Source organism: Ciconia boyciana, chromosome 15 (assembly GCF_034638445.1).
Source record: "Ciconia boyciana chromosome 15, ASM3463844v1, whole genome shotgun sequence".
Lineage (NCBI taxonomy): Eukaryota > Metazoa > Chordata > Aves > Ciconiiformes > Ciconiidae > Ciconia > Ciconia boyciana.
This window is the reverse complement of record NC_132948.1, coordinates 8,507,163-8,529,671: the sequence shown is the minus strand read 5'-3', so window position 1 is coordinate 8,529,671 and position 22,509 is coordinate 8,507,163. Positions and strand designations below refer to the sequence as shown.

General features: G+C 37.5%; 1 protein-coding gene across 7 annotated transcripts in view; it reads right to left on the bottom strand.

Annotated features, from left to right (window-relative positions):
* The window catches only part of HECTD4 (HECT domain E3 ubiquitin protein ligase 4), an 80,351-nt gene that overhangs the window by 22,569 nt on the left and 35,273 nt on the right, over positions 1–22,509 (bottom strand). For 5 of the 7 annotated variants that reach the window (XR_012045258.1, XR_012045259.1, XM_072880078.1 and 2 more), the window contains 36 exons: positions 21,400–21,598; positions 19,826–19,972; positions 18,520–18,624; positions 17,539–17,702; positions 16,942–17,175; positions 16,501–16,693; positions 16,226–16,330; positions 16,054–16,142; positions 15,296–15,471; positions 14,690–14,825; positions 14,404–14,545; positions 14,127–14,293; positions 13,373–13,519; positions 12,904–13,088; positions 12,174–12,327; positions 11,568–11,848; positions 11,063–11,252; positions 9,844–9,925; positions 9,013–9,215; positions 8,682–8,817; positions 7,805–7,987; positions 7,366–7,536; positions 6,791–6,960; positions 6,241–6,356; positions 5,235–5,338; positions 4,790–4,951; positions 4,506–4,654; positions 4,155–4,234; positions 3,868–4,031; positions 3,092–3,329; positions 2,509–2,645; positions 2,210–2,336; positions 1,459–1,596; positions 1,190–1,326; positions 861–1,021; positions 111–292 (listed from right to left, as the gene is read on the bottom strand). Coding sequence is in view for 5 of the 7 variants with exons in the window: in XM_072880078.1 (XP_072736179.1) it covers positions 111–292; positions 861–1,021; positions 1,190–1,326; positions 1,459–1,596; positions 2,210–2,336; positions 2,509–2,645; positions 3,092–3,329; positions 3,868–4,031; positions 4,155–4,234; positions 4,506–4,654; positions 4,790–4,951; positions 5,235–5,338; positions 6,241–6,356; positions 6,791–6,960; positions 7,366–7,536; positions 7,805–7,987; positions 8,682–8,817; positions 9,013–9,215; positions 9,844–9,925; positions 11,063–11,252; positions 11,568–11,848; positions 12,174–12,327; positions 12,904–13,088; positions 13,373–13,519; positions 14,127–14,293; positions 14,404–14,545; positions 14,690–14,825; positions 15,296–15,471; positions 16,054–16,142; positions 16,226–16,330; positions 16,501–16,693; positions 16,942–17,175; positions 17,539–17,702; positions 18,520–18,624; positions 19,826–19,972; positions 21,400–21,598 (5,654 nt within the window). In the remaining 2 variants the exon portion in view is untranslated. The remainder of the gene's footprint in view (positions 1–110; positions 293–860; positions 1,022–1,189; positions 1,327–1,458; positions 1,597–2,209; positions 2,337–2,508; positions 2,646–3,091; positions 3,330–3,867; positions 4,032–4,154; positions 4,235–4,505; positions 4,655–4,789; positions 4,952–5,234; positions 5,339–6,240; positions 6,357–6,790; positions 6,961–7,365; positions 7,537–7,804; positions 7,988–8,681; positions 8,818–9,012; positions 9,216–9,843; positions 9,926–11,062; positions 11,253–11,567; positions 11,849–12,173; positions 12,328–12,903; positions 13,089–13,372; positions 13,520–14,126; positions 14,294–14,403; positions 14,546–14,689; positions 14,826–15,295; positions 15,472–16,053; positions 16,143–16,225; positions 16,331–16,500; positions 16,694–16,941; positions 17,176–17,538; positions 17,703–18,519; positions 18,625–19,825; positions 19,973–21,399; positions 21,599–22,509) is intronic. The other 2 variants (XM_072880080.1, XM_072880081.1) reach the window with 1 other exon arrangement.

Here is a 22,509-nt window from a genome sequence, read left to right as displayed (position 1 = left end):
ATACCATCATTATTAACTAATTAATCAATAAGTGCCAAATTAATTAGATGGTTTTTGTCCCCAGAAAACTATTGTACCAAAAAAGAGCTGTGATAAAAATTAGCGCCTACCAGGAAGAGGTGGTGCAAGAAGTTGGTTGGATAGCAACTGCAGGTGCTCCAGAGTGATATCGCGGATAGCAGGAATATGGAACAGCCGAGTAAACATATGTGGAGATTTGGGGGCAAAAATATTGAGGAGAGCCATGCGGCAGTATAGCTTGGCCAGAGAAGCTTCACTTCGCAAAAGCTCTCTAGAAAACACAAACATCAAAATATAAAATTGCTTCACCACACTTAAAATAAGCCATATCCAGCAACCTGCCCCTGAATCCAAACATATATACCTAATTATTTAAAAGGTTCAAATAGACCCAAATCTTTCTTATTCACTTAAGATAGCACTCAGCCCATCTAATTCTGGTATCAAATTAAGGCACCTGAATTAGAAGCCAACTCTCCACAAAGTCAATCAAGAGTTCTTGAGCTTTTAGATAGCAACTGACTGATGGTACAAGAAACCTAAGCTCCAAGGAAGGTACCTGTTAGACCAGGATGCATAAAAACACTTTCACATGACTACGTAAAATCCTTCCAACAAGACAATTATAACCAATTTCCTTTATCACAAAAAAAAAAAATCAAAACCCCACTACCCATTAAAACATGAATCTCTGTCAGCTTTAATCCAACAACTACAACAAGATTCAGAAGTTTACTACTGCTCAAAATAAGGCTGCAGTTGGTAATTGTACTATAGGAAATGCTATAGATCAAGTCAGATAATACAAATGCCTTCTAACTACATTTCTTGTTTTTTACCTGTGAATTTGGATATTGGTATTGTCCAGGGTAACCAATCCATTTGTTGCAGTCCTCCTGTAACCAGCAGGTGGCCTTTCCAACATGTCAATAGGATACCAGTATCTTACCAGAACTCCTTCACTTCTGAGATATGTCTCTACTTGTACCAGTTCATTTACCTGGAACACCAAACCAACGCTGTCAATAAACACAGTAATGATAATACTTTTTTCCTTCAAAAAGAGCACCAAATCAGCATTCCAAGCAGTTTAGTACACTCAATCAAATTTGCACACAGATGTGTGACGCTGATACATTAAAAGCCCTCCCAATATATCCTCACTTACTGAATCAACATCCAGAACAACACCATGAAGACCAAATGTCTTCAGCATCCCACGAATAGCAAACTTGGGTAAAGCTGTTCCAACAGCACTACTGGTAACGTTGTTACTGTCAGGAGAGCGAGTCACCACTGTGAGACCTGGTCAGAAAGGGACAACACAATTTTTAAGGTACAGCATTTTCCTCAGATTGACAATTTATGCAGTAGATCCCAAGTATCAGAGCCCCTTAGCTTTTATTTGCCCCCCAAGATACTTTTTGCTGACCTTACCTTTTCGTACTTTATCAATTGTAAATTTGTTTGCTTCATCTTTGATATCCTCAATAGTAGGAAGGTAGAGGTCTCTTGGGATGCCACCATTTTCCTCGTAGAGGAATTCTACAGTTTGTCGTGCTATATCAACCATTCCTGGTAGACAGAATGAAGTGCTAGTTATTTTCCCCAGCCACTTGAAGTTATTCATTCTCATTAACATCATAAGCAGATGAGCTATCTAATTACTTAAGTATTCTTTCAGTCAGGCTGATAGATAGGGAGTGGAGCTTTCCCAAGACACACTTCTATGCTTCTCATCAGAGCTCAGAATTCTTGCTCTGCTCTTACTGTGACTTTTCCACAAACAGGTCGTCTTGCCAGAACTGTATTCATTTACAAATCCCCCCCATTAAAGTGTTCCTCAAAAGTTTTGCCTTGATATAGTCATAGACAGAAAATGCATGTAGATAATTTCTCCCTAAACTATTATTCCAAAGTATTTCTGCATCCACAACAAATTCTGCCACTACTTCTAAAGCCATTTTCCCTATTTAACTAGTCCAACTTAAGTAAAAAAGTGTTAAAGAAAAGTCACGACCACAAACCAAATTTCTAAGCACTTGATGAAAACAGCAAGAAAATTTTTTTCTTTAATTTAAATTTTCCAGCCCTGAATACAGTAAAACATAAAAGAAACACAGGTGTTATCTTCACACTTATTGCACATCATATAAAACAATGTGCACGGAAATAAACATAGCCATACCTAACTGTAAAGCTCCTTTAATCTGATCCAACCCAGACTTCCTCTCAGCCTCATTACGGAATCTTCTTCTAATTGTAGGGAAAACTTTAGTTTCCCAAGCTTTAACCAACAGGGCATAGTGATCCTCCTACAAAGACAAAAGTTATTTAGAACACCAAGATGACAGAAAAGTTAACAACAGCTATACTCTCCTTAAGGAAGCAGGGAAAACCCTTGTGTGGCAAAACTTAAAAGTCTGAATTACAAGATCTGTATTTAGACTACGAGTCATAGCAGGCAGAGTTTGCCATGTTCCTCACCCGGGGAATGTCATCATCGTCGTCATCATCACTTTCATCATCTGCAATAGGAGGGGGATGAGGATCAGGGCCCGATGTGATAAAGTTTTCATAGCTTAGTTCCATTTTATAGTGGCAAGATGTATCACTGTCATATTCTGCAAAACACATAGACATAATGAGATCCTAATGCACTGAAGGCATGCAAAAATATTCCATGAAGTTTTTGAGATATATCGCATTCCATGGTCTCCAATCAGTTTGTGGAAGTGTAATGCATTTTTGACATAGCATAACCAATTGGCTGGTTCAATCAACTGTAACATCTTATTGTACTCAAAGCCCTAATAAGATAATTTCTCATTGTAGTTGCATTAATTGAGAATAATTTGTGCATCCATATAAAGGAAGACCAAAGTAAGATTTTTTTTTTTTAATTGCCTTGTCCAAAATCAAATAACCATGTATTTGACAACGCTTGTTGTACTGCTTTACCTAAATAGGCAGTACCTAAGGACTGCAGCCAGGATGTGCTTAAATCCTATTTAATTGATTGTAATTTCTCCTGAAAGAGATTTAAAAAAAATGTTAATCATCACTTTACGTTGTTGAGCCGTAGCAACAGCAGCAATTCTACAAGGAGGTCCATGGGTCCCAGGATCAGAAGCTATGCTGGTGCCAGCATCGTTATCACTATCAGAAGCCATGGCAAAAGGCAAGGCTTCAAAGTTGGCGCTTATTTCTTCAGCTAGGTCAATACATAGATCAGCAGCATTCCTGTGAGCTTGTCCTTCAGCATAGGCAAACTGGCGAGATCCAAAGTTAGCACGGACTTTCGTGTTCTGAAAGAAGGTGCACATAAAAGCATTAAGATGAGCTGTGGATTGTTTTGATCCTTCTCTTTGCTCTTTTTAAAAAACTCAGCCAAAGGGATAAGCTGATCACATCTCCATGCCATATGGTTTTCCCAGCATCGCTAGCTATAAAACTGGATGCAGCAAGGAAGTATTAAGCTTCTAAACACAAACTTTGAACTTGCTTTTTTTTCTAGCTTCAAGATAGAGCATACTTAGCTAGTATACTTTGAAGCAAGGTCACTGCTAGGAAGGAATACTAATAGAAGGGCTACTAGCACAGAATAATGCCATTGCATCAAGTCAGCGGCACATTAGTGTCTCAATGGGCAGAAAAAGTACAAAATAACGACAAAACATTACCTGGGAAGGGTAATGGAATACCTCAACCTAACTCAATAAAGGTAACGACTGTCATTCTACTTTTTTTTATAGATAGGTAAGCAGGCTCAATACTTTATATATATTCTTTCAGAAATATTAAAAACATTATATATCAAGCAAAATATTTCTGTTAAAAACTTGCCTTTTTCTGAATGTGGACAACTGGCCACATTCCACCAGAGACATCTTCTAGATATGGCCCAAGTCGCTGCCCACAATACGTAAAATAAACTCTGCCTTTAGCGGGCTGCCCTGGAGGGGGTGGAGTTCCTTCTGTTCTTTCCCATCCAATTCCTGCTACATCACCTATAGAAAAAGATAATCATCAAAAGAACATGGATTTAATCTGTTTTCTCATCCACTGTTTCCCTTACATTTAGAGGATTTTCTGATTTATCAGATAAGCAAGTTAGCTGTACTTTTACATACCAGGAGAAAGAGTCACATCCAGTCTAACACTCTTCCACTGTAGCAAGCTGGAGCCATTGTAATGCACTGCTCGCCCATTGCTAAGAAGTAACACAAGAAGAAAATTAAAAAGAGCACTGAAACAAATAAGGATTACAACTCGTTACCAGCTGAAGTCTAGGTAGCTGTGATACTGACAAAAGGCAACACAACTCTCCTGATTTTGATAAGGAGATATTCTAGTTCATGATTTTAACGTTTCAATTAAAACGTATGTGTTGCCTACCACAATGTGCTCAAAATACTCCTCCCTAAGGAGCTTACAAATGTACTGAGCAAGACCATGATTTTTGATGTACATCTCCAACGTACTTGTGAAAAAGACAGGTGCCCACTGGGTTTGTCCAAGCACCATCCCGTTTTTCAGCTTCTGTAGCAAATCCGAATGAGACTATTGGTCCAGTGTCATCATCTGTATCTCCATAGGAAACTATTTCTATTTCCCAGTAGAACGATGGTGCCTAGAAATAAAAATAATAAGTTTTTAAAAAATTATTTACAAAACATAGGTAAAATATAACATTTTCTTTCTTTTTCTTTTCACGCACAATTGAATATTAAATGACACAAACTGTTGTATAGTTGTGAGTTCTTACCTGTACTGGAACTGGTGAAGTGGCATAGATAAATGTGCCCCGAGGAAGTCCCCCACCTGCGCTAGGATCAGCCAAAAAGGTCACAGCTGTGAGATGTGATGAAAACATGCATGCTCGCACAGGGGGAAATACTCTTGATGGGCTCCAAGTGATTTCTTTGGGCTACAAACAGGAACAGAGCATTTTATTCTACCAATTACAGTTGCAGTCATCTACTGAAATCCAATGACACATTCTCTCATGAAGTGCACATTTAATACAACACATGCAACTACCACAACTGCAATCTCAACAAATCACATCCCATTACAGAAATTCACATTAAATTAAATGTTTCAGTAAAAATCCAACCAGTTTGGGTCCAACACCACAGGCAGACCCTCTGCACTCAGTGGCTGGCTTCATCTGCAAGGGGCAGAAGGCTCAGCACTGTTTCTGTGCTCACCTGTCTTCTGTCTGCTTGGAGTGGAGGAGGGGGAGGTCGAGCACAGTCACGATACAACATTCGTAACCTTTCACACTGCATTTCTACAACAAGGAGCCTCTCCCCTGTAACAACAAACCAAACGAAGTCATGAGGTTCCAAGCAAATCTAGTTACTTGAGTCCAACAATGCAACCTTAATACCGGTAAATAGAAACAAATATGACATTTGCATTTTAAGAGATCTGATCAAATAGTCACACTTACCTAATCAACAAAATTAAGGACAAAATCTATACAAACAATTGTTTTCCTCTGTTTAATTTATATTTGGTTAGCAAAGACATTGTTAATTAAGATATAAAGTTCATTTTAGTGAGCAAGTTTATGACCCAGCAAAAGCAGGAAGTCAAAAGAATTTATGCCTATTGTAAAAAAATCAGTACGCTCCCTTTTACACTGGGGATCATACTGAAATCCACTTGGTTCCTACCCTAACATCCTTCACTTCAGCCACTTTTTCCTCCAAGGAAAGGCTCTGACATGTTCCTAAAACTTGCCCTTGAACTAAGACTTCTGCTGGGCCCACTGCTTATCCTTAAACAAGAGGGAAGGAAATCAAGAGCTCAAAGATAAGGACTATAAGAAAGCACTGTAAAAAACAGGAAAAAGGTCATAGAAAGAAAACATATAAGTGATAATGTCAAGGAATACAGAGTAGGTTACACTGAAAGCAAGAAAAGTGGAAGGGGTTCAGAAGCAGAGCTAGTCTCAGGACTTGCATCTTCTATGATGCATAGGATGATCATGTGCTGGCCTAAACTTTATGCCTAATGTTTAAAATTATTTGGTTTGATTATTAGCTACTCTTACGTTAACAGCTCTGCGGCTATGACAAGGCATGCTGTACTGTGCTAGCTATCAAACTCTAAGTAGCTGGAGGACAAAACACTGAAGTGATCTTAAAAGCTGTTATGTCTCTGAACTGAACATGACAATGAAGCTGCAAGAACATGTTGAATACCTACCAGGGCTGCACTCCTGCGCTACCAAATTAAGAACTTCTACAGCAGCTGGACACTGTTGAATGAATTCTTCACAGAATGAGCTGTCTTCTAACAGCTGAGCCATCACCAGGCATGCTCTTAATGGAAAAATAATACATTTTAAAGCATTACAAAAGTGTACGCTGAATTCAAAGCTGTCTTTACATGTGTTGAATTCAAGACTATTTTAAAAGACAGCACACCGACTGATCTATTTCTTTGTCTGGTTGCTTAGCTATCCATTGGAACTTCCACAATGACAGCTTTCCCCTGCTTCATAACATTTACTCATATGAAGCATTTGCTCAATGCATTGTCACTGTTACAGGGGGCACTTTATTTTTGGTGCTCATTTTAACAACATCCAGACACTAAACGTTCTTAAGGAAGCAAACAAGAATTTTTGCATTGTCCCCTGCTGTCGTATGTCAATACCCACAGAGGAAGAAAACAAGAACCCATGCAATTTTCTTGAACATTTGTGTACGGTATCAAAACAGACTGAGGTGCTGCGTAAAACCCAACGACTCACCTGGTTCTTATTTCAGCAAGAAGCCGGACCACTGCCATTACTGGAGTTGAGCCATCTCCTGTTGCAGGAAGTGAGGTGTGAATAGATAGACTTCCCTCCTGAGGAAGCAACATGGACTGGACTGCCTGTACTACCTTCTCAGTAATGGACAGTTTATGAAGAGGCAATGCCTGATGGTGGGGGGGCACGGTAAAAAGTTAAATTCAAGTAGTTAGTTTCTAAGAAATGAGGGCGTTTTATTACCTGGAGTTAATTCTCATTTTGTACTATCACAAAACCAGCACCAAATACCAGTCAAAAAAAGAAAAAACAGAAACAAAACCCCAAAAAACCAACACAGTATGCAATGGAACATCTTTAAGCACCAAAAGATGAATATCCATGTTACTTGAATGAGAACTTAAATATAGATATTGTTAAGATATGTTTAAAATAATGAGGCAAACTTTACAAATAATATTTAATCAAAGATGAAAAAGACTTTTTACATGCTGTAGATTAATTGCCAGTATGCTGTGACAAAAATATAAATAATTGATATTATACTTAATATTGGATTCTTAAAACTACCGTACCTCAGATCTTGGAACACAGAGCCTAGATAATGGAATAGTTAATGTGTCTGATGCTTGTGAAGTCTTTCTACTGTCTATACTGGTAGGTGGAAATTTGACTGTTGCTATACCTTCTTGTTCATTAATAGACGCCACAACTCCAATGCTTCCTGCTATTCCTTTACCTAAAACCTACAACCAGAGAAGGCCTGCATAAGATTTAAGGCTTTACAAACACGAAACACTGTTTACCACCACAGACCAACTCAACACACAATTAGAGCTGGGTATTTCAGGAAACAGGAATAACACACAATAGCAGTCTCCACAAGTGTTATTGAAACTGCCTCACAGTCGCAGGCAATCTGCACACTGCTTCGCAAGTATGCCAACACAGCAAAACATCGTCAAAAGCACCAATTCTCATTTAAGATATAAAATGTGAATGGCGCTGAATTACCTGAACTTCAGAACCTATTTTAATCGTCTCCTTAAAGCCACCCAGAGCACAAAGGGCAGCTACTGCCTGCCGAGCAATTCTTTGAAGTTTAGCAAGTTTCCTTCCACTGCTACTCCCATTCTCCAAAATACTCTCTGCATATTTCCCAAGTTGTGGAATGTACATCAGAGCCCGAGACAGAACCTGAAGACAGAAGCAAAAATACCAGAGAATGACTTCAAAGCACAATTCAAACAAAAACCAACACCCCAAGCCTCCAGCCCACACACAGTCTCAGAAGAATTATTTTTGTTCTTGAAGAGAATTATATAACTCAGAATATTCTAAGTTCTCTGAAGTGTGAACACCATCAAAGCTGGCTCCATTCCCTAATAACTTTTAGAATCACAGAGTTACATATATAATCTTAGCAAAAGTCTTCGCTCAAAGACTTAGCCTAAGCAACAGATTAGGTGCTACAGGATTCAGAGGAACATACAAGCAATGTGGTATACTTTCCAGCCAACACTTTAGATGCTCAGAGGTCATGGCAAAGAGGATGGAACAGCAAAGGTAGAATAACTACCCGACAAACGCAAGATAACTCCCTAAACGAACGGCATTATTAATTACTGAAAAGAATGACAGGTGAATTACAGAATGACAACGCATTCTCTAATGCTGGATAATTTTTGATTTATTCATTCCACCCTAAGAGGTCAGATAGATGCCACCTACCAGAAAGGGCTGCTTCTATGCAGTTACACATCCTGGTTTGAAGTGTTAGAAGTAATAAATGGGAAAGGAATAGCTTAGGAAATTCCTAATAATTAAGTTCTCTTAACTACTCAATAGATGCTTGGTGTAGAATTTGATACTTAATCTTCTGTTTGCTTACTTTTTCAGCAGTTGTTGTCCATATCTGAGCTGCATTTGATTCTGGTGCCATCAACAAGCTATGTAGCAAAGCAATCACCTCTGCTGCCATGCTGTTTGCAACATGACCACTAATGAATGGCCTCACAGGATCCGTCCTATACAGAAGAAGAAAGCAATTTGCCCATTGATTTCAAAACAAGAGAAGGAAAAGAAGCTTCAGTTGTCAACAACAATACAGAGCACAAAAAAGGGAATTTTATGAATACCCAGATTATTTTCTAGAGCACTACAAATACTGGTACACAGAAAAGCAGAATCTAGATTCTAACTACAGAAACAGAGTGACCTACCTGGCAAGCTCAGAATTCCTCTCTCTGCAAATAGAGGTTTGTGCAGTCTTCTTTTTGTCCCCAGTGGACAATCCGCTAGTAGTTTCTGGATTGACAGTTTCTATGGGTGGCCCAACACTAACTATTAGACCAGACTGTGCCCACTTAGTTGCCTTTCGAAGAGCTGCAGCAGCTTCTTCTGTAATAACTTCACAGCAGCCACTCTGAAAATAAAATTGCCATGTAAGCCAACTACTAATGTTAGCTCTATTTGGCCACCCTATGTGATGCATTTAACTCTCCTCCCTCTGCATATGTAAAAGTACTGAGAACACATCAAAAACATCCTCCTGTGTAGGTATTAGTCACAGTCATAAGACAAATTCTTTCTGTTCCTTTTTCTCATCTATAAAGAGATCAGAGATCAATGTTCCATTCTTAGCTTAACCATATAGTTTCTCTTCTCTGATCAAAAAGCCACACATGAGTATTTCTGATGCAAATACTCAAGAACGTGTCTGAAAATATATGGGAAAATTTAATTTAAATATGTGGTTTAAAATTTGTACTATCAACGTGCATTAAATGCTTCAGGAAAGATAATATTAAAGGGGCTTAAACATGACCTACAAAGGTTGGAGGAAGCATTAGCTGAAATTATTCTTCATCATTTACCCCTGTATTTACATCAATAACTATATAATACTAACATTGTAAAGTTATCTTTCTGAACAGTTCTGTAAATTAAACAACATTTAACAAAGGGGATTTAACATCAGCAAAAAACAAGAATTCTGACTGGCCACCAATTTTTATGTTGTTGAATAATTCTTTAGTTGTTGCTTTTCTTACTTTTGTCATGTCTCGATCCATTTTCACCACTTTCTCCATATTGGCTCCAGTTCCTAGTCGGAATGGACGACCTTCTGAGCTACTATTAAAGTGAAAACAAAACACATTAGCTTTGTTTTCATTGGTAGAAAAAATAGCTGAACTATACAGCCCAATTTAATATATTATGTGTGTTTTTAAATTATTTGAAAGCAACCCTTGCAACTGAATTGCTCAACAGTAATAGAAATACTTGATAGTTAAGAACATACTCAATTGCACTGTAATTTAAACAAGGAATTTAATACTATTGAATGTAGTTATTTGCATAGCAATTTAACCCTTCCCTCCTCAAAAAGAAGCATCGTGAAATTGGCTTGTACTGAACACAAATGCCCGAGGGCTCTGAGTTAATCTTTCACCTAAGAACCCCCAAGAGCTGTAGCTTTTAGCATCATTTTTAGGGTACGGGTTCAAAACCAACTTGGAGTGGGGGAAGAGGAAACAAGTAGTACAAAATGTAAGAGGTGATGATGTTGGCTGTTTGACATTCAGAGATCTCAAAATCCAGGTGGGTACTAAGAATACTAAAGAAGCTGTAATAGCAAATTATTATCCAGCATATGCATTATTAAAAGCAATGCTTTTAAAGCCATTTTGCTTTGATAGTTCTCTTTGTTAGTCCTACGAAGTCTGTAATACTATAACAAGATACATTCAATTTTTCTGATGGAGCATCATTTAAGTAGCTCATTTTTCATGTGATTGTTTTCAGACAGATTGAGATGTTTTTATGTTCCTTTGCTAGTGGCTTACATGGCTTGTAAGCAAGGCAAAACCAAAACTTCACACTTCACTTCCCCCTCCTCCTTTTATGCATCTCTATACTCTGCCTTGTTTCAGCTTTGCTGCTCTCATCATTGCTAAATAGTCTTCTATAAAACAGACAAGTCCAGCAAGCATTGGGGTTTAGATTCTTTCTGCTGCTGCCTCACCACAAATTCAGTATAGTGGTATGCATTTTTTTCAGGTAACAGTATGCCAAGCATCAGCCCTATAAACCATTTTTTGCATTACCTTATTATTTTGCCAGTAAATACAACAAATTGGGAAGACGTTTTGCTTTCCCATTTACTATTATGTCTAGGATGCATTTTTCTAAAGCTGTAGCACTAAAAAAATAAGAGAAATGGAATTGACGAAATTGGTTGCTAATTCCAATCCTGTGAGTTAAGATTACCTTAGTAATGGCTGAAGGACTTCATGGGATGACTGGTCTTCCCGTTTATGAATAAAAATAGAAAGTTTACCATCTACTGCCTCGCTTTCTTCTCCAGGATCTTTATCACCTTTTATGGAATTTTTAGGGCTGGCTTTTGCCAAAGTAGTATCTGGCTCACAGGCAGTTGGAGAAAGAACCGTCTGGCATCCTTGAAGTAGAAAGGAAAAAACCAAAACAAAGAAAACCACACAACCATGAGCTCCATCAACAAGCTTTCTTGCCCTTGAAACTAATGCTAACACACCTGAGATGCATCTAAAACATCACTGACACACACACCTTAGCCCAAGAACAGTTAAATCAAGAGGCAGATGGGAAGTCACAGAAGTATCTTATCTTTCAACACTGACATATCACATAACTTTTCCTGCTTGAGCTTTCTGTCAATACAAAAGCTTGTTGCACAAACATGACTTGCTTGGCAATTTCTCAAATAAGCATGACACCAAAAAGATGCTGGTACCTGGTACTACATAATCCGCCAGCTTTGCCAAAAGCAGAGAGGCAATCTTGGAGGCTGGGTCACTGGGATCATCCTGTTCACTGTTCAGAGAGGGTACAGAGTAACTCCAAGGAGGCAATTCCACATTTCCACAGTCCTCAACACTCATGAGAGGCAGTGCAGCACGACACAACTGGAGGATTATAAGGACCAACTTTGGAGAAGGACGCTGATCCAAGAGAAGTGACAGAAGCTTGGACACACAGGCTGGCTGACTCAGGATTGCTTTACCTATGTGACTCCTGAAAGGGAAAAAAACAGGTAACTGCCATTTGAAAAAAAAAAAAGTTTGATGATGCTCTTGTAAATAATAAAGTCATTTGTTTTCAAGATGTAATTTAAAAAAATTTCAGCATGCGACAAAACTTATCTGCAACAATTCTTACATAACCTGATAGCACTAATTAAACGCTAACATTAAGTGTCAGTTTACAATCAAGTTTTAGAATGGTTTTGAAAGTTATCTTACCTTCACTATTGTAAAAAAAAAAAACCCAAAAACCCCAAAAGAACCCCCACCTGCTTTCATACATAGGAAAAAATACTCCAGAGACAAAGGCCTAGTACCTTGACAGGTCATTAAGAAGACTGAGAACATCTTGAAGTGCATCATTTCCTGCAGCTTGATTACCACAACACTCCGTAGCTCGTGCGAGGTGGTTGGTAAGAAGGCTGGAGACCTGACGAGCCAGACCAGAGTGAACAGCTTCTGTTGAGCCACCTTTAAGAGTAATGCAAGAATACACAATTGTAATTAACAAAAATGAATGTACACGTCCACAAATTCCTTACACGTAAACTGAAAATAGTAAAAAATATTTTTTGTTTTGCTATAGCAAAACATTTGTATATAAAATGTCTTTAATTAAAAAGAAAACCTGAGACAACATCTGTGTTCCATTAGCCAATAGCCACGTGTCTATAAGTTTATGTATGTTATGGGTGATTCCTAACACAGGAGAAATGCATAGGTGATCACTCAGGGTCTCCTGGTTATATGGTTATGTCTAGGCAGAACCAAGTGGCAGACCTGAAATTACGTGCAACATAAACACTCCCATGAGGAGGAAAAGCTAGAATAAAAAAACCAAACCAAACAAAAAAAACACCAAAACAAAAAAAACCCCAACAAGAGGAAAATCAACTTATTTTTGTATCCACTTGTGTGTTCTAATGAACCCAAACAGGACTGAGGTCATGGTGAGCGAATGCCCTATTTTAATACATTTATGCCACTTCTCAGGCACTAGTGCAATTCTAAAGTGCACAGTAGAAATATAGTTGGCAGTGTTCCTACCTTCTTCTTTCTCCCATTCGACACACCGATTGGCTAGCACCTGGAAGGCAGCCCAAGCCATGGTGGCCACCTTCTGTTTCTTAGTCTGTTTTTCATTTGAACTGGATTCTGTCTGGCTGCTTAAACTGCAAAGCCGGTCCATAAGTTGTACCAGGCCACTACGTACCAAACACTTCTCTTCACTCCTGTATGAGAAGAGAAATCCAGATTTTACTTAAGTAACTTTTCAGTCACTAAGAACAGACAAAATGAAAATCCAGAACTTGTTAAATAAGCAATTAAGCACTTCACTTTGCAGAAAGATGGTTTTGTCTCTCCCTTGTCCTCCCCAGATGAAATTCTGTATTCTGAGAAAATTTAACAGGAAAGGGAGTATATGTATACTATATAATGCTTCTCCTTAAGGCAAAACCTAATAAGCACAGCTGTGGATGCCCTCCTTCCCTTTCTGAGAAAAATACTTTCATACCTTGTGTAAGGTATAGTGCATAGAAGGCCAATGCTGTTTGCACAAGCAATAGGGTAGCGAGCACACAGCGAGACCACAGACGTCATAGTCTCTCCAAAAGCTTCCTGGACTTGTTCCACCATCCCGCCACACGTGAGCTCTTCAATTCTGTTGGTAATTAGATATTTGAAATGGTAGGCTTTCTAGATTAAATAAAATGAACAAACTTCCAAATATAGCTTCAAAAAAATAATAACCAGTACATATTAAGAATTACTCAAGGAAGATTTAGAAGCAAAACTGCAAGTCACTTAATGTTTTAGTATGAAACATATGTAAACAAGATAGTATGGTATTTTTACCTCAGACATGATTGAAGTCTGACTACAAACAAAATGCTTACAAAACTGTCCTGGTTTCAGACAAAAAAATTTATCAAATTTAGATGACAGTACTAGTATCAGCTAAATCTACCACTAATACCTCATTAACATGAGTTTAGAATTAAGTCAGGAGAGCAAGATACCCTATATACATAACTGTGGACACGTCGTCTCAGTTTGAAAGGAAATTTCATCTACTGCCAAATAAAAGCATTTCTTAGAAGTTTCTGCCTTTTTACCCCACAAGGGCCAATAAAAGTGGTTGTCGCAAGCTTTGTTCTGCAAACTTGAGCCCTCATGGCTAGTCACTTCTCATGGTTTTTCTTTGCACAAAGCAATTTATCTTCTACAGAGACTGAAACATTTAATTATTTTCAGAGAAATAAACAAACCTTGGTCCTCCCTGAAGTACCATGGTCACTGGGCCTACAAGATGCGTCACACCACCAACCCGAACAGCTGCCGTCAGCAACTCTCTCATATGCACTAGGGCTTGCTTCCTTGTATTCCCACGACGCCACCTTGTCTGAGCAGCTAGCAGAAAACTGCTGCTGGATACCTACGAGATTTTGTTTGTTTTTGTTAATGAGACACAAGCCAGACACCTCCCTTCTTTGTGAAAGTGTGAATTTGAAAATATAACAATTTAGCACATTTTAAATGACATACCGCTTGGTCAGGATTTGTTCCAATGAAAGCAAACAGTTGCCCCAGTAAGACACTGTATGTGGGTTTATCTCTGCTATCCTCGATAGTCAGTGACTGGAGAAGAGTGAAAGAGCTACTTCTATGGCTGGTAACATGGCGTCGCCTATGAGAATATAGGATAATTACACGTGGAAGCAGTAAATTGATACAATGAAAAAAAAGAGTGCTATGCTTGCAAAGTTTGACAATTTTAACAACATAGGCCACATTATTGTAAAGCAGCTCAGTGAAATAAACCCTTGTATACCTTTGACTTGATCTAGCAAACTCGATATCTTCATTACCAATCATTTCTAAGTCAGATGGTGCTGACATGCTGCGAAGGAAGACAGGCTGGCGGACTGCGTGAGATATCACTTTTGTTTCAGATGCTGATTTACAGGCTGCAATATTATACAATATGAAAGAATGTCACTCCTGGTGTAGGAGGTTATTTACAAACTGTTTTTAAAATCACTGTGGACATTCCAGTGAAAGCTATAACATAGGATGGGGAAAACACAGTCTAAGCAAGAACCTGCCACTCAGTTCTGAGGACTTTCCTGTTTTCAGGTATTGTTTCAAGTTAGTTTTGTTTTGATTAGGTTAAGCATCTCTCTCCCAATAATTCAGAAGACTAAACTTTAAATTCCACATATTATTACTCAGACCTTAATTTACCATCATTATGGCAATCAGAAAACAAGGACTCAACTTCATATACTGTAAAAGAATTTATTTAATTTGAAATAGTAAAAAAAAAAAGGCTTAATTTTAATTTAAGTGAAAGAGGGAAAGTAAGAGAAAAGGAATAAATTATATCTTTAGGGGGAAAAAAAAAAAGTAAGTACAATGCTGGTAATTAGATATATACCTGGAGTCTCTGCAGGGGTACCAGATATACTTCTTGTGATACCAGACTGTGCTGCAATAGTGACATGTAATAACAGCTCTGCTCTGTTCATCAAGCTCTTAACTAATGTTTTTGTTTTTGCTAGGGGATGAGAGGTCTTCTGTATCAGTGAATTCACCTCTTGAAAGAACTTCTCCCTAAGATTATGAAACATAAAAGAAGCAAAAAATCAATTATGTGTTAATGCCTTCTGAAATAAAGTGTTACTGTGAGAAAGGTTATTTTAAAGAAGACATATAGCATCAAACTATTCTATGCCAATAAAGTGGAAAGCAGAAAAAAAAAATAAATAACCAAGTGATTTGTTAGTAAGTACTAGTAGCTGTAGGTGCTAATATTAATATATTTAGCACAAATTTTTCTAAGAATTTCATCAGCTATTGCTAGACAGACAGGAAAATTAAGTTTTAAAGTATTTGCATCCCTGGTTAGAAGTTCATCTGAATGTTCCTGCTGTTTTCTTTCTAAAGCTCTATCAGCCTTTAATGAAATTAGACGTAAAGTGTTTTCAAAACATTTAGTGCCAGCTTCTGTTTTACATCATTAAGTATCACAGGGTGCAATGAAATTCAAGTGCCTACTTCAATAAGTGTTTATGCACGTATGCAACTGTAACCCTGCATACCTACTTTTGGAACTCACAAATTCCACAGCTGCTTAAAGTTGCCTATCTTTTGAGTACCTTGCCTAAATGGTACGCTCCACAGTCAGCTACTAACCTTAATGCCAGGACCACATTCTCAAGATCACTTCCATCAAAAGAAACTTCTTTCATTGAACACAGAAGTTCTAGTTCTTTCATCTTGCTCTAAACAAAGTGAAGGAAAAGGATGAACATGTATTGAGAGAGCAGCGTGAAGCATGAGCACACACAGCAGCCACAATGCTTACCTCATTGAAGTGATAATCATAAAAGAATGGGACATTGTTCTCCAGCTTCCCATGCATGGCGTCATCTACCTCATTCTGCCATTTCTGCTCCAGCTCAGCCACACTCTAATAAAGAGACAAAAAATAACGCTTATTGCAGTTGTTCATCTTAAAGAGTAAAAGAGATCTTAAAAGAAGAAATCTGAGTACATTTTGTATTTCTGTTTCTAAAATGCTGTTAATACACCTTTATTCTCAAAAAAAGCCTTCTAGTTTCTGTGTAATTTTATTTTTACCTGCAGTTGCCTCTCCATGGCATTTAGCTTCTTAAAGGTCTCTCCCATAATTTTACAAAGTAGATCATATTCTTCGGCATGTTCTTCCTGATACTGGAAATTTATCAGGGACTGGAGTGCATCAACCAAATTCAAATGTTTAATCACACATGAAACTACCATCTCCTCCATAACTTCTGGCTGAATCACTTCCCTAGGGTTATAGGTAAAGCCAAACTGATTAAGCAAGAATAACAGACAAACTTTGACAATTCATATTTACAATTCACTAGATGCTGCATTCACAAACAAGTATTTACAGAATATTAAATGCATACCATCATACATGACAGGCATGCCGCATCCTTACCATTGCTTTTTTAGCTCGCTCACTTTGGCATCAAGCATTTAAAAAAAATAAAAGTCAGGTTAGAAAAACAGAGCAAGACAATGGCTACTTACTTTATACTAGGTCTAAATTGAGGCCGAGCACGTCCAGAAATTTCCCTGAGTTTTATCATGATTCCTGGAGGCAGCCTAATCCTAGGCAGATCAAAATAGTGTCCAACGGGAGGCACTAGAACATCAGAAGGATACGTAAATTCTCTGTCTTCATCTATAGTAAGAGGCAATGGAGAAGGACTTGGTGTAAGGGCTGGAGATATTACACCATTAGCTTCCACCTGCCACTGGCACCTGGAAAAATAAATAAAAACAGATGCAAAGGTCTGGTTTTCTTTTTTCCCCCCTAACTCTCCCCTCTCATTCAGAAAGACACATTAGTCAACAACACATTACAAAGACAGACTACATATTAATATGTCAAGTGTGGCTTGTACCAAGCATAGCTCAATCCTTCTCTACTTACTCTAAGGAACACCTCTATTCTAGAGAATATTCCCTTAGTTTTAGGCAACACAGAACTGCTGAACAAACTCTGCAGGAAAAATTATCAAAACATCACCTTAAAACATGAGATTTGAGCACAACTACAAAAATCACTTTCCCTCAGGAAAAAACCCACATGGGAACTCGGATCAAAGATTTTTTTTTTTTTACCTTTGTAATAGTTTAGATCTTAAGAGCTCTTGACAGGTTTCTTCATCTTTGGTAATTTCCGGTCCATTGTATAATATTCGCAGCATAGAACAAGCTAACACAGAAAGGCCAAGTGCCAGGTCAACTAAGAATGGCAAGCCTCCTGACACATCCTCTGAAGACTCCTGTAGTAGGAATAGTGATAAGTTGCACTAATCAACCAACCATTAAGTTCTTCCCCAACATATTTCAAGATAGGAGATTTTATATTTTTATATATAATCTTATATAAAAAATATATAGATATATATCTATCAATCATGTCTCTTATGCAGAGGTATACTGAAAAAATGCTTAACTATTCAAAGCAATATATAAGAACGAGTTAAGACAAGAAACAAAGGATTTAAACATTATTTTCCTGAACCAATAAAGAAAAGAAAAGGTAAAGTTATTTTTGGTTCAGTCATTCTTTGGCCTCCAGATCTGTCATCTCACAGGCCTAGTCCTAGCTTCCTGGTAGTGGGATTCAAGTTTCCTTTTGTTTGATCCCAGCCTCCCTCCCCTCTCTTCTTTATAGGCTGGAATCATTATTCCCTCATTAAATCTCCAATTTCCAGGTTGTTAAAAGATACCCATCTCTCCAAAGAAATCCTACAAGCAGCAAGAGATATTAAAGTGACTTCATCCAAGCCCAGTGCCAATGACAAGAGATAGAGAAGACATATTTGGTAATAACTATCTTCATAAAACCCTAAGCATGCTACAAGACCATACCACAGGGTATCTCTAGCTAAGGAAGCCAAACGTCTAAAACTTAGGTCCTTTACATTGTAAAAAGATGATTTGTCTTAGTGCCAAAATAAGCAAGCTATTACTGTTTTAAATTTCAGATGTTAACTTCCAACTTTGAAGTACATTTCTATTCGATCTGAAGTGCGTAACAGACAGAAGATAAACTGAAGCTGAACCTATCCCATGGAATCTGTCATGTTTGAGTACCTGTGCTCGAACAGTGCAAGCAAAGCCCCACATAGCTTTGTCTGGAGTGTTGTGCTCACGACCACTCCGCATTTCAAAGGAGAAGGTGACTGTATCTCCTTCCACCTTAAAATTTTGATGGGGAGGAGGGGGGAGGGGGGAAAAAAAAAGAAGATAGGTTTAAGAATTGAGGCAAACAAACAGGCTTTTCATAAATGTGGCTTGTTTTTAATGACAGTTATCTAAGTATTATTTTTATCTCCAATTATATACTCTGATTTAAGATTCTTCCCTTTTTCTAAACATATCTTTTAGTGGACAATTTGATTTTAATTTTAATTTTGCTGCTGGCTAACGATAGTAAAATAAAAAACAAACACCACCGTAGTTGTAGAATCAAAAGTAGAATTTATCAGACTGTGTTACTCGGCCTTGATTTTCATCAAAACGCTCTCATTATTTGTCTGCAAGAAACCATGCAATAATCAACAGTTATCTTCCTGAAGGAATACAGACAAGCTCTTCAAGAAGAAGAATGTCAACACATTAATAGAAGAGTTTGCTAAAAGAGCAGCATAAAAATCTATGTCTGAAAAAAAAAAAAATCAATGAAATTTCATTAATTGCGAACAATGGAGTGCTTGTCTGAAATTGCTTCCAAGTTTATTACTTCTTGTTTTTCTTTTTGAAATTATTTTTTGTTACGTGTATAAGCCCAGTTTTAGTGTGGGACAATGTAGCAGCACAAACACATAAGAAAAAAAAAATCATACTGCATACAATCTGAAGGAATGTACTGCAAAATTCTTGAAATACTGAAGTTTCAAGAAGTTTGAGTGATTTTTCTGTCTTAGCTTTACTGCCAAAAGCATCCAATTAAATTTTAAAACCCAACACAAATGGCTGGAAAGTTGCTACATTTACTACTTGTTATATTTGTGGATTACTGTTAAAAAAATGCAGTCATGCCCATGGACCTTAAGAAAAATATGCACAGCCTCAGACTGTGCAAGAATTTCTCCTAGGAAGAAATACTTATGAGAACAGTAGTGCCATTAGAGACTCCAGGACTGAAACATACCAATAATGAATTCCAGTAAGACATAACAAAACAAGATAAGCTCAAAGAGAAGCACCACACATAACATACACTTGAGTTTAAAGTTATTATTCCTCAAGGACATAACAGCCCACTTAAATGATCTCATCATGGATAACCGTACACTTAAAAGCTTGGACTTCATTGCTATAAGGGTTAAAATGGACTTGACATGGTTTCCAAAGGGGATTTTTCTATGTGAAATATTGTTGGATTATAATACTGTACCTTTACTAAGTCTTTCGGCCAACCAGTTCCTAAGACACTACGGCTGCCATATCCCAGTGTATTGCCTCCATACTCAGCAACCTTCCTACTGTTTGTGTTAGGACCAGCATAGATCACCAACTTCAAAACATAAAATACACTGTTAGACTGTAAGAGAAAAACAAGAAAATCTAATAATAATAATAATACTTAGCACTTCCACCGCGCTTTATATTTTCAAAGCGCTTTATCAACATTAACAAATCCTCACAACAGCCCTGTGAGGTGAGTAGGCAAGTATTATTATCCCCATTTTACAGATGGGGAAACTGAGGCAGAGAGGAAATTGAGTGACTTGCCCCTGAGGTCACACAGCAAGTCAGCAGTGGAACTGGGAGCTGAAGTCAGGAGGAATCCTAACTTCCAGTCCTCATGCTGAGCTAACTAGAACATACCACTTCTCTACTAACAAATTGATTGATCCTGCTCGCATCAAAGTTAATACTTTGTCAGTGACTTCAGTGGGAACATGATGAGGCCCAAAGTTTTCTGGAGGAGTTTAACCAGTAATGGGTGACATTAATATTAAAGACTCTTATAAATAACTAATGGGAGTGAGTATCACACACATAGAGGATGTGCTCTATGTCAAAGAATATATGGCAACAATTAGTAAGCAGCACAAGTAGCTCTCTGATCATACAAAGTAAATTAAGTGCTATTAGTCGTGTTCTTGAAACTGAAAATACTTGTTCATATTAATCCATGTAAACAAGCCATATATCATCAGGGGAAAAAAGTAACCTTTCCAGTTCTGCCCAGTTTAAACAAACTGTGCTGATCTACACATTTGAGAAATAAGGAAAGCTGAACAACAGCAAAAATGAGGAGGAAGTCAAACTCTGACAATCTGAGCCATCATGAAATGAACTTAAAAAAAAAAAATTGAAGAGTTGGTATGAATATCTGAGGGGGGCAAAAAAACAAAACAACTCCTTCCGCCCCCAAACCCCACACCTCTGGAGCCAACCAGTTCTCCTATTTCACAACCACCACTACTTCTGACATCTTTTGAGGAAACTTCCTAATTAAAGAGCCTAACTGTTAACGAAAGATCCTCAAAACTGATAGGTTTTAAACATTGAAAGAATCACTGGATATTATGTTCTGAAACAATACACAAGAAGAGTTAAGCATATACTCTTTTTGGATTGTTTCTTCAAGAGTAATAGAAATTAAACATGAACCATTTATCTTCCTGCCTTTTCAGGTCAACGACTCTTTGTACGTTTTCCATCACTTAGCTAAGTCTAGTCTTAAGATGAAACTCAAGAATTCTTTTGAAAAGTTATTCACACTTGTGCTACACAAGAAATAACCTCTCTGCATCCCTGTATTTTACAGCCTTGAAGTAAGTAGACTGTGACATTACAGTGTACACTAATAAGCCCCTATCAATAAAAACCTCCTGCGTTATTCTCATCACTGGAAATCAGGTGCAATGAAAGACAAGGGGCAGAAAAAGATGAAAATGAGAAGTGCTGCTGACAGAAATATATACAAAAGAAAGAATTTCTGAATTGGCCCTTGCTTACCTTATCATAATCATACTGTGAAGAACATCTGTTGTCAAATCTAAGATATAAACAGCGGGCTCCTGGAATATGTACAGTTTCTTTAAATTTATAGTTATCCCTGACAGGATGAACTGTTTCTACAGTCTTCCCAGCAGCCCAGGGAGCAGGGATCTTCAAACCCGTAAGAAACCCTGGTTCTTCTTTCTCTTCCAGCATTCTAAAATAACAGTGAAAAATTAGTCCTAAAATTCAGCACACAGATTTCTACTATGTATTCAGACACCAAACTATAAAGTTCTTAAAATCACCTCTCAGTGTTGATACACAGTGACACAAGGTATTGACTCCTCAGTTTAGGCATGACTGTATTGAGGGAACATGCAGAACTTAAATAGCATGAACTCTGTGCATTAGAAATAACTATGCCAATCCCTAACCTGAGCTTTTCCCTATGCTTTCCAACTTCCAAATTATGGTAAACAACCTAAGTAGCACCATAAAAAAGTAAATGGTACTATATAGAGATTCTATCATACAATTGGTAGCATAAAAAACCTTCCCTCCTGGGACAGCACCCAAAACCGATTATACTGTCATAAACCAATATGCCTAATATTTCACTGAAGCTTATAATTTGGAGGAGGATTGAAAATAAATTCTTCAGAGTTTTCACATGGTATATTAGACATTATCACAAGTTGTTTAATACTACAAATTCTGCAACACTGCAAATAGCTATGATAAGCATTTTTTATTTCATTTAGCTGCATGTTTCTGTTTCTAAGCAGAAGCTGTATAACTTTGAGCTGAGACATAGGATTTAAATGCAGGACTTAAAATCCTTATATTTCTCTATGTCAATGAAACCATTTAATATCTTTCCAATGGCTTTAATACTGTATCTCATGCTGCCAGAGCAATTTACATATTCTCATGATGGTCTTCCTTAGCCTAATTTATTCTAAAAGGAACATTTAGAATTACTTCCTAATGCTTGAGGTGAGGGGAAAAAACAAAACAAATCATACCCTGTGCAAACAACCTCAAGATATTAATCATTTAACTCTATAAGCAAAAAAATATTAGAACTAATTGCCTTTTGTAAAGGTTTATATATCTCTAAGACAG